At 33.2% G+C, this 11,841-nt stretch overlaps 1 protein-coding gene across 1 annotated transcript in view; it reads right to left on the bottom strand.

Annotated features, from left to right (window-relative positions):
• Positions 1-7,851: 7,851 nt before the first annotated feature.
• The window catches only part of LOC145102365 (GDSL esterase/lipase At5g42170-like), a 5,733-nt gene continuing 1,743 nt past the window's right edge, over positions 7,852-11,841 (bottom strand). The window contains exons 3-5 of the mRNA XM_079039752.1: positions 10,066-10,287; positions 8,477-8,732; positions 7,852-8,138 (exon numbers count right to left, since the gene is read on the bottom strand). Of these exons, the coding sequence (XP_078895878.1) occupies positions 7,948-8,138; positions 8,477-8,732; positions 10,066-10,287 (669 nt within the window). The 3' untranslated portion in view covers positions 7,852-7,947. The remainder of the gene's footprint in view (positions 8,139-8,476; positions 8,733-10,065; positions 10,288-11,841) is intronic.

Consider the following 11,841-nt stretch of genomic DNA (forward strand, 5'->3'; position numbering starts at 1 on the left):
GGGCCTAAGCAAGGTAATTAGGGTTTCCAGTTGAAAACCCTAGCAGCCTCAACTATAAAAGGAACCCCAAGGCTCTTGAAATCGGAACTTGATCCCTAGAAGAAACCCTGGCCAATTTCCTATAGCCTCCACCTCTCTCTCTTGTTCATCCATTTCTAAGTGGTGTTTGTGGCTCCATTAGAGGTGTAAAAATTGAGGCACTAAGCTCTTGAAGGTCAAGATCAAGGAAAGGATTACATGTTACTACTAGTTAACAAGAAAAGTATTCTTTTAACCCTAGTTTAATTGTAGGGATGTCAAAAAGTCTCGTGGAACCTCGTTCCCGTGGGGCCCCGTCCCGTTTGGGGGAATTTTTTAAAAAAAATCGCAGGCCGGGGAAAGGTTAACCCCCGTTTTAGTATAATGTTTTTAAGATGCCATAACTTTTTTGTTTTTAACATGTAAAATTTTACTATAAATAATTATTTGTTACCTAAAAATAGCTTCTTTTAGCCTAGATAACTACTTCTTTTAGCAAAAAAAAAAAAAAAGAAGGCAGCTCAAAATCAATCGGGGATGGGGGAACGGGGGCGAGGGCGGGGGTAATAAAGGGGATTCGGGGGCGGGGATGGGGTAGGAATGATGAACATTTCGGGGGCGGGGGGCGGGGACGGGGGAACCGGGAAAGTTCAGGGTTGGGGGCGGGAATGCACTCCCTGTCCCGTTTGCCCCCGTTGACATCCCTATTTAATTGTTAAGTCTAAAAGTTGTATGCTAAATTAGGGTTATTGCTTTGGAAAATTTATTTGCATGTATAACTTTAGAAAAACCTAGATCCAAAGCAAATAGGGTTGCATGTGCACCATAGGAATGTTGTAATGCTTAAAACCCAGAAGTGGCATCAAAGCTTAGGGTCTTTTCTGTTATATTTGATGCCATTGTGTTTTGCCAAAGCTGGAACAAAATAAATTTTGGCTCTCTTACTGCAGAACTCGATGAGTCCAAAGATGGAGTTGACGAGTTGGACCAACTCGAAGATTCCAACCCCTGACTCGACGAGTTGGTTCGTTTGTTGGCAAATTTTTCGGATTTCAACCCAAAATTATATAAGCATCATTACCTTAATTTTTTTTAACTGATAAAATTCGAATTTTTGATATGGTAATGAATATCCTCATCTAATTAAAAGATAAAGGTCAAATTTTAAGATAATGTTCAAAATTATATGATTAGTTTGATTATTTAAAATTTGATCTAGAAGTTTTGAAAAGTTTCAAAATGTGTCCACCAGTTTTGGAATATAAAATTTAATTAAAAAATTTTAATTTTGAAATATTAAATTTTAAAACCCTAGTGTTTTAAAAGTTTAAAATACAACCCTTATACTATTATAATATTAAAAGATTAATATGTATATATATGTATAAGATGAGTCAGTCTTATCGTTAGTAGGCCTCATTCACGAAGCCGATCTCTAAGGGGGGTATAAGGAAACCTGCCTATAAAATGGCGGTTGAATGGATGTCCACTCTCACCCACCGCTTCCTTGATTGATGGAGGGTCATTAGTCGAACCAGTAGGATAGGACATTAATTCCTCATTAATAAGTATAATGAAATATTATAAAGTATCTAAATGTTTTTATAAATTCTCAATCTTAGTTACTTTAGGAAAATGTGAAAATGATGCTATTCCATGAAATTGCACTTTGCACCTTGCCAAGTCGTTAGTGGAGCGTGTGTGGTTAACCGACACACTAACTTGGACTAACAAGGGTGGCAAAGGGTAGCTCGAGAATTATCATAGATCAATGGAGTGTGTTTGGTTAACCGACACATTGATTAGGTGGTAAATGACTTGAGAGTACCAAGCTAATTTGCATGGTTATTCATACCTTGTTTGTGATCCACGATATCCCAGTCACAAACTTGAAGGGCATAATCCAGATTAAATATGTCATTGAAAAGTTCAATGAATCTAAAACGAATCTTGGAATATCATTTCATTTAAAACCTAATTCTTCATTTCATTTTTCATTATGGAATTGGTAAATCATCATTTACCCACCTTCAAATAATTTGAAATTGGATTACGACATCCCTCTTTCGAATTGTGAATTATTGTGTTGGGTCCTACCCTTAATATTTCATTTGGGTGTTATATTAAAGATTCTTTATCTAATCTAAACTTTGTTCTTTTTCTTTTTCATATGTCTGGCTCAAACAACACTTCTGGCTCGAACTCCGACTCCTCAAGCTCCTTCTCTATCATGGACATTTGTGCGAGGATCACCTTTGATAGATCCAACTTCAATGATTGGATTCACAACATTCTAATGGCCTTGCGCTACGAAGAGAAGGAATACATTCTCGACAAGAAACTCAACGAGATCGATGAATCTAAATCTACTCCTGAACAGATAGCTGAGTATAGGGCTCACGAAAAGGACGCGATAAAGGTGTCGTGTATAATGGTTGCCACTATGACTCCTAAGCTATAACGGTTCTATGAGTACTACTGGCCTTACGAGATATGCCAAGACTTGATGGAAAAGTACCATCAAAGAATGCCTCAATAAAGGTACGAGATTGTTTCCTTACTGATAACAACCAAAATGAAAAATGGAGAGTCCATCACGAGCCACTTGCAAAGGATACAAAGGTATGTGGATCGGTTGCTCAAGTTGAATATCAACTTTGACGAAGAGTTGGCGATTGATATCATTCTCCACTCTTTACCTCCTTTTATGATCATTTCAAGATGATTTATCATATGAACAAGGAGGAAGTCACCTTAAGCAAAGTTCAAGGTTTATTGAGAATTGCTGAAAGTGGACTTAAAGGCAAATTTGTCGACTCCACCCCTACCGCTGCTGCCCCAGTCCTTTCTATAGGACATGGAAAAGGGAAGAAGAGGAAAGCTCCCTCCAAGAACCATAAGGGAAAGTCCCATGATGGATCTACTTCAAATGGATCCAAAGGTAAATTTGGTTCTACCACTCCCTCATCTGATCCTAAAGAAGCAACATGCTTCTACTGTCACGACAAGGGGCATTGGAAACGAAGCTGCCCTAAATACTTGTAGGATATCAAGGATGGGAAGATAAAGCCCACCTTCGCAGGTACTTATACTATTCAATCTAATAACTCATCGCATGCTAGTTCTTGGGTCCTTGATACATGATGTGGTTTTCACATTTGTTTTGATTTGTAGGGGCTATAAAGAAGTAGGGATGTGGAGCATGGGAAGATGAACCTAATAATAGGGAATAGGAAATTATCGCATGTCACCAAGATCATGATTTACTCTTTAGTGCTTAGTAGTGGGTTAGGATTAGAGTTGAATAATTGTTGCTACTCGTCAGAGATGATGAGAAATATTATTTATTTTCATGATTTGTACAGACAAGGTTTTAGATTTTCATTTAACAATGAAATTGGTTCTATTAATGCTTTTTATAATGGTACCTCTTATTTTGATGCATTGCCTTGTAATGGTGTATATGAAACTGTGATGGTTATAAATAACTTATGAAATAATGTGTTGCATATTGATCCGTCCAATGGTTTGGACAAGGCATGCTTGTGGCATTGTCGTCTTGGACATGTCAACAAGAAGTGCATAGCCCAACTCCAAAAGGATGGAGTCTTGGAGTCATTTGACCTAAAGTCAGATGACACATGCGAATCCTGTTTACTTGGAAAGATGACTAAGTCACCTTTCATTGGTACTTATGAAAGAGGTGGGGGATTGTTAGATCTCATACACATAGACGTGTATGGGCCCTTCAGATCTGCCACAAGGGATACTAACCGCTTCTATGTGTCTTTTACCGACGATTAGAGCAAATATGGGTATATCTACTTAATCAAGCACAAGTCGGAAACCTTTGAAAAGTTCAAAGAGTTTAAGCAAGAAGCGGAGAATCAATTGGGCAGGAAGATAAAGATGCTCAGATCCGATAGGGGCGGTGAGTATCTTAGTATCGAGTTCCACGACTATCTTAAGGAATGTGAAATTGTTTCACAATTGACGCCACCTAGGACACCGCAACTCAATGGTGTAGCTGAGAGGTGTAATCGAACCTTGTTGGACATGGTTTGTTCCATGATGATTCGAGCTTCATTAGTTATCTCATTCTGGGGGGTATGCCTTAGAGACTGCCTCCCATATCCTTAATCTAGTCCCAACTAAGAAGGTTGCAAAAACACCTCATGATATGTGGACATGGAAGGCTCCCACGTTGGCACATATCAAGGTTTAGGGTTGCAAGGCTTTTTTAAGACGAGATACTCATGACCAGCTTGAACCTCCTAGTGAGTGATGTATTTTCATTGGCTACCAACATAAATCTTTTGGATATCTTTTCTACATACCTAGTGACAACCTGGTTTTCATAGCAAGGAGAGGGGTTTCCGTGAGAAAGAACTCATATGCCAAGAGGACAGTGGGAGGCAAATGGATCTTGAAGAGCTTCAAGAATCAAGAAATGAAGGAACCTCTAACACTAACGCCCAACTTGAGGAAGAGATTCATGTTGAACCAGTTGACGAGTCCTTACCTCTAAGATGTTCCAATAGAGTTAGTGATCCACCTGTGTTGTATGGTTTCCATATAACAGCTGAAGGTTATATGTTTATCAGTGATAGTACACTGATAAATTTGGATGAACCTAACAACTACAAGGAAGCCATGGTGGGCCCCGAGTCTGCAAAGTGGAAAGACGAAATGGACACCGAGATTCAGTCCATGTATGACAATCAAGTTTGGAACTTGGTTAACAATGTATCGGGTCGTAAGACAGTTGGGTGCAAATAGATCTTCAAGAAGAAGAACGAAAAGGATGGGAATGTTCATACGTTCAAGGCACGACTGGTTTCAAAGGGCTTTACTCAAACCCTGGGGGTTGACTATGATGAGACCTTATCACCAGTGGCCAAGATTAAGTGTATAAGGGTTATGTTGGCCATAGCTGCGTTTCATGATTCTGAAATATGGCAGATGGATGTCAAAACTGCTTTCCATAATTGGAAGGTAGTTGAAGATGTTTACATGTGTCAACCAGAGGGTTTTATAGACGCAAAGTACCCTAATAGAGTGTGTAAGCTTGAGAAATCCCTTTATGGATTAAAGCAATTGTCTCGCAGATGGAATTTTTGTTTCGATGAGAAAGTCAAAGAGTTTGGATTTTTGAGAAGGGAGGATGAGTCATGTGTGTATGTCAAGGCTAGTAGGAGTATAGTCAGCTTTCTAGTTTTGAATGTTGATGACATATTGTTCATAGGAAATAACATTCCGACCTTGCACGAGCTTAAGTGTTGTCTTGGGAAGTGTTTCTCTTTGAAAGATCTAGGGGAAGCTACTTATATTTTGGGGATAGTGATCGTGAGAAATAGGGGTAGAAGACTAATAGGACTCAGTTAGAGTACTTACCTGGACAAGGTGCTGAAACGTTTTAGCATGTAGAATTCCAAGAAAGGGGAACTACCAATCCAGAGTAATACCAAGCTGATTAAGACTCAGAGTCTGAGTACCAATGCCGAGATAGCAGAAATGAGTCGAGTTCCATATGTTTCCACCATTGGCTCAATCATGTACGCTATGACATGTACTCTCCCTGATGTGGCTTTTGCATTGAGCATGGTTAGCTAATATCAAGGGAATCCGGGTAGAGCTCACTCGACAGGAGTGAAGAACATTCTTAAGTACATGCGAAGGACTAAGGACTGGGTCCTTATACTTGGTGGGAGTGATGACTTGAGAGTGACAGGGTATAGTGTCGCCAACTTTCAGACCAACAGAGATAACTTATGCTCTCCGTCGGGCTGGGTATTTACTCTAAATTGAGGAGCAGTTACTTGGAAAAGTTCCAAGCAGGAGACCGTGGCTAATTCAATGTGTGAATCAGAGTACATAGTAGCGAGTGAAGCGTCGAAGGAGGCAATATGGTTGAAGAACTTCATTGGAGACCTTGGAGTTGTACCACCCATAAAGGAGCCTATGGAGATTTTCTGTGATAACGAATGAGCGATTTCCTTTACTAAGGAACAAAGGGATCATGGCAGATCCCGACATATTGACAAAAAATACCACTTTATCTGACATCGGGTAGAAGAAGGAATCCTCGTGGTAAATAGGGTATCGTCAGAAGAGAATCTTGCAGATCCCCTCACAAAGGGTCTGAGTAGGGTTAAGCACTTACAGCATGCGAGGAGCATTTTTCTGAAGGACGATATTTGTTTTAGTGATTAGATAGATGTTTAGAAATGTGTAATAGATAAATGTAATTGACATTTGATGATTAAGTAATGGAGATTTATTTATGAGTAAAGTTTACTATCTTGTGTCAATTGTTTACTATTGTTTCACTTTTGCATGTTTTACTTCTAGAATAATTAGATTGTTCAAATTATCCACATTCGTTCATACTTTGGAAGTAAGTTATGAAGTAAGGTTGTCATGCATTGGTTTGTACATTGTCTAAGTGTTTAGACATACCAAAGGTTTGTTGTAGTGTTCATGAGTACTTTTGAAATAAGATTTGAGTATTCGATTGAACCCATGCTCATGTGAATCACTTCATGAAATTTATCACGAGTGATTGTGAGACGATAATATCATATAATCTTTTAACCGAGATATATGAGTTGTTTTTTACAAGTTGGTTATGCATTGATAATGCGTAAATGCATCAGTAACTTGATGTTATAAAACATGTTGTTGTGTATAATTTGACGAGTAAATAGTACAAGCATATAAGTCAAAGTTTATCTGTTCCTTTTATCCTAAGAGGGTAAAAGTGATATCTTAGGCCCCTCGATAATTTTGTGTTGACTTATATGTCGGGCCCAGACAGGACTTAATTGATGTGTTCAATTAAGTTCTATGTCAAACAAATCAGAAGTCGGGAAACAAACTGTTGGACATTGAGAATGATTATGTTCCATGTCTATGTCCACACGATATATTGTAGAACAAAGGATTATATGATCCCTTATCTAAAGGACACGTTATTGACTAGGTCAGAGTTCAACTGCGGCTTTTGAGAGCTACGGTTGCTAATCGGATTTTGAAGTTGCATTGGTAGTTATAGTTATTAGACTTATCGAAGTGGTAAACTGTTGGATTAGGTGTCTAAGCCCATAACTATAATTGGTATGTACTTAACCTGATAGTAGCATGGTCCTTTTGGGTTGCGTTCACCATAGTAAGTTGACAGGATGAATTATGAGAAAGAGGCTGATAAATGATTTATTAATATATTATAAGAATAATATATTAATTGAGAAATCATATAATTTAATTAGTATTTATCATAAATTAATTTAGAATAAATTTGATGGTTAAAAGAGACTGATTATGTAAATCAGTGATAGTTGTAGTTTGGGCTAATGGACCCTATAAATAAGGGGTGGACGAAAATCTATGGGAAGCCCATAGAGTTTTCGTCCAAGGCCTATCATATGGGGGTTTGTGGATTGCTTAGGGCATAAGCAAGGGAATTAGGGGTTCCGGTTGAAAACCCTAGCATCCTCAACTATAAAAGGAACACCAAGGCTCTTGAAATCAGCACATGATTCCCTAGAAGAAACCCTGGCTGATTTCCTGTAGCCTCCACTAGAGGTGCAACAATTGAGGCACTAAGCTCTTGAAGGTCAAGATCAGTAAAGGATTACTTGTTACTACTTGTTAACAAGAAAAGGTATTCTTCTAACCCTAGTTTAATTGTTATGTCTAAAAATTGTATGCTTGATTAGGGTTCTTTCTTTGTAAAATTGATTTACATGTATAACTTGAGAAAAAACTAGATCCAAAGCAAATAGGGTTGCATGTGCACCATAGGAATGTTGTAATGCTTAAAACTCATCAACACACACAAACACATGTGAATTTCTTTATTTAATTATAAAAACATGGTGCATTATCTCAATAGTAGCAATTTCTCACACCAGTGGAATCTTGATTATACTATAACAAACTATCCATCAAACCTGGTAGACTCTGATTAACAAAGATGCTGCATCCAATCTCTGATAGGTGGATATTATCCCAAAAGAGGAATTTAGAGTCATCTTGGCAAGTCCGACTATGTTTGATGCACATATAATTCACCTCTATCAATCCGGTTCCACAACAGCTTCTATTTACAACTTCCAAACCTAGCGATATTATAAATAGAATAATAAGTAAAACCATATGAAAATATGATTGTGCAAATTTTGTCAAATAATGCAAACTATATATGATTTTTCTTTAAATTTGTGTAGGATACATATATTAACAAATCTTTGAATGAATTTTTTAATAAAACACTTTGTCTTTAGTAAATACATACGTAACGCAATATAAAATATATGAACTATGTATTATTTTAATAGAGAACTGCATCTATTCCAAATATAACGATATGCATATAACAACATTTCGAATAACTAGTGCATTTGATGGATCCTTTTCATGCCAAAAAGTTAAAGAAAAATATGCATTGAATATATACCGTATTTCTTAGGGTTATCAATGATGTGTATTAATGGATTGTAGAAGTCAACAAAGGCAACCCTTGAATGAGGAAGACGACTTGCAATAATAGGAAGTTGTTGTTTGAGGATGGTGTTATACAAATGTGCTGCTTCATTTAACTTCTCAGCACACATTCTAAGTATACCGCCAAATAATGTTCTCTGAGCAGGAGAACAGCCCACTGGTGGTGCACTAAATACAGCTATCCTTCGTGCTCCTAGATTATATAGTTCCTTCAAGTAAATCGAAAAACAATTATAAGTAATAATCTCATCTAATGAATTTATTTCTTTCTTTCATGTTCGTATATCTAAAATTCAATCGTTTTGTGTATTTTTTTTCAAAGCATACACCATGTTTAATCTATTGAAACATGTGATATATATATATATATATATATATATATATATATATATATATAATTAGGTTCAAATGTTTTCACTATCTATTATGTGCATATATATATATATATATATATATATATATATATATATATATATATATATATATATATATATATATAGAACCATGATCAAGTAAGAAGAGAAATTTTGGTAGGATTGTAATATATATATATATATATATATATATATATATATATATATATATATATATATATATATATACATATATATATATATATATATATATATATATATATATATATTAACAAACAAACAAAATAAATCATTAGATGATCCAAAATTAAGATGATTCACAAAAAAAAAAATTCTTAAAAACCACCTTCATAATATATTTTTATATAAATCAAGAAAAAAATTCATTTTTACGACAATTTTAGTGAATGTCAGCAAAAACTTCGTAAAAATGAATCATCCAGATATCTTTCTGGGAGTTTTTTTTAAATCATGTTATTTTTTATTAATCTTATGATTTCTTTGTTTTGTTCGCCAAAAAGAAAAAAAAAACTTTTACCTTTCTGTGAAAAAAAATTCTTATATATATATATATATATATATATATATATATATATATATATATATTTATATATATATATATATATATTCAAATGTTTTCACTATCTGTTGTGTACATGTATGATTTATTCTGAACCAATCATTTTAGTTATTTTAAGAAAGTAATTAATGCATATTAAATGCTGAAGATGTAATTAATATCCATTATATCTTCAACATGTAATATGTATTAATTATTTTCTTAAAATAACTAAAATGATTGATCCAGAATCAATTATACATGCACACAATAGATAGTGAAAACAAAATAACCTAACCATATATATATATATATATATATATATATATATATATATATATATATATATATATATATATATATATATATATATATATATATATATACTAATTTATAACCCGTGGGAACCATGGTTATAAAAATAATTAAACTTTTATAATAAAAAAACAAAATTATTAATAAATTATTTTAAATAAATTACCAAGAGATATTTTTATTAGTTATGTGAAATTATAATTGTTGATTCAAATAAATATATAAAAATAATTTTTAATATATATATGGAATTACTAGTAATAGAAAAATAATATATAAAATTACTATTAATACCTGCACAAAACTAATGGTCATGTTTGCGAGCATGTTATCATATTGAGTAGCATCTTGCATGCCTATTTTTGGAAGGGTTATTATGAGATCGTTGGTACTCGCCACTACCAAAAATACGCTGTTGGTTATTATATCATTCGCAACTTCTTCCCCGACTTTTGTCTCAAGCTTTCCAATATATTGTTTGAACATATTTAATTGTTCTGATAGTGGTATAGCGGACTAAATTTTGAACATTTAAAATTATTAAGTAAAATGAACACAAGTTAGTGGTATCACATATATATATATATATATATATATATATATATATATATATATATATATATATATATATATATATATATATATATATATATAGAAAGAGAGAGAGAGAGAGAGAGAGAGAGAAGTGGGTTCAATTGAGAAAATAAAAAAGGTTGAGAATGTGGGAATCATTCTTAGCCACTCATTTTATCTAAGCATCAAAAGATACGGTGGCAAACTTGTAAATATGATAAAAACCTTTAATCTCAAATACGTATCTGTAGAGAATTAGATTACAATTCAAACTCATTCATCGTTCATCATCCAAATTTCTTCTCTAACTTTCAACAATCATCCAGATTTCTTCAATTAAACCATCATTAACATCATCCAGTGCTAATCAATCATCGATCTTCATCAATAATCAACACGATTCAACAGTTAACAACAAAAATTCGATTTTTGGTTCTTTTAACTCATCCTTCAATTGTGCTTAAATACGATCAGATCTTCAACATCTTTGATTAATTATACTCCCAGCGTTATTAGATCAACATCATCGATAATTTCATATAATTCTCTATCAATCTACTCTTTTGTAAGATTTAAATAGTCAAAATATCATGTTTTTAACATTTTTAAAAAAAGTTAAATTGTATGCACTCCAACTGTTTGATGAAATGCATAAATTAAATTATCACGTTATATTCATATATGAATATGTTTTCTTAGTATATGATTATTAAAACAAAAAAAACAAATATGCAAGTCTGTATGTTATTAACATATAAAAATTATATATATTTGTGAAAATACCTTGTAATATTCATATGCGAATATACTGTGTAATATTTATATGTGAATATACTGTGTAATATTCATAAGTGAATATATCATATAATATTCACAAATGAATATACTATGTAATATTCACATGTGATATACAATGTAATACTATGTAATATTCAGATATGAAAATATTATCTAATATTCATAAGTGAATATATCATCTAATATTCACAAGTGAAAATATACTATGTAATATTCCTAAGTGAATGGATCGTCTAATATTTAAATATGAATATACTATGTTTATTATATGTTATATTCATATATGAATGACACTTAAATTGTAAAAAAAATAAAATAAATAAATAAATAAATAATCGTAGTTTTTATTCATAACTGAATAACGAATGTACTGTAGTAAAAACCTGATTCATTTTTATTCACTTATGAATAACGATAGCTGAAAATATTAAAAAAAAAACAAATTTTTTATTTTATCTTAAAACTATATCAATATTGATGTCTATTTGTAGAGAATAAAAAATCATGAACTTTGGTATATTTAAAATCATTTTTCGATAAAAATAGCTTCTTAAAAATTAAAAAAAAAAAAAAACGAAAAAACTATGTTTTTGTATATATTAAGGTAATTATTAACATAGTTTAAGGAAACATGTTTTGTTGGAAAACACATGTCTATTCCTTTCCCATTCTCTGTTGGTACGATGGATGCTTTTGGGC

This window comes from Lactuca serriola, chromosome 4, assembly GCF_051521515.1.
Source record: "Lactuca serriola cultivar US96UC23 chromosome 4, Lser_US96UC23_V15, whole genome shotgun sequence".
Taxonomy (NCBI): Eukaryota; Viridiplantae; Streptophyta; class Magnoliopsida; order Asterales; family Asteraceae; genus Lactuca; species Lactuca serriola.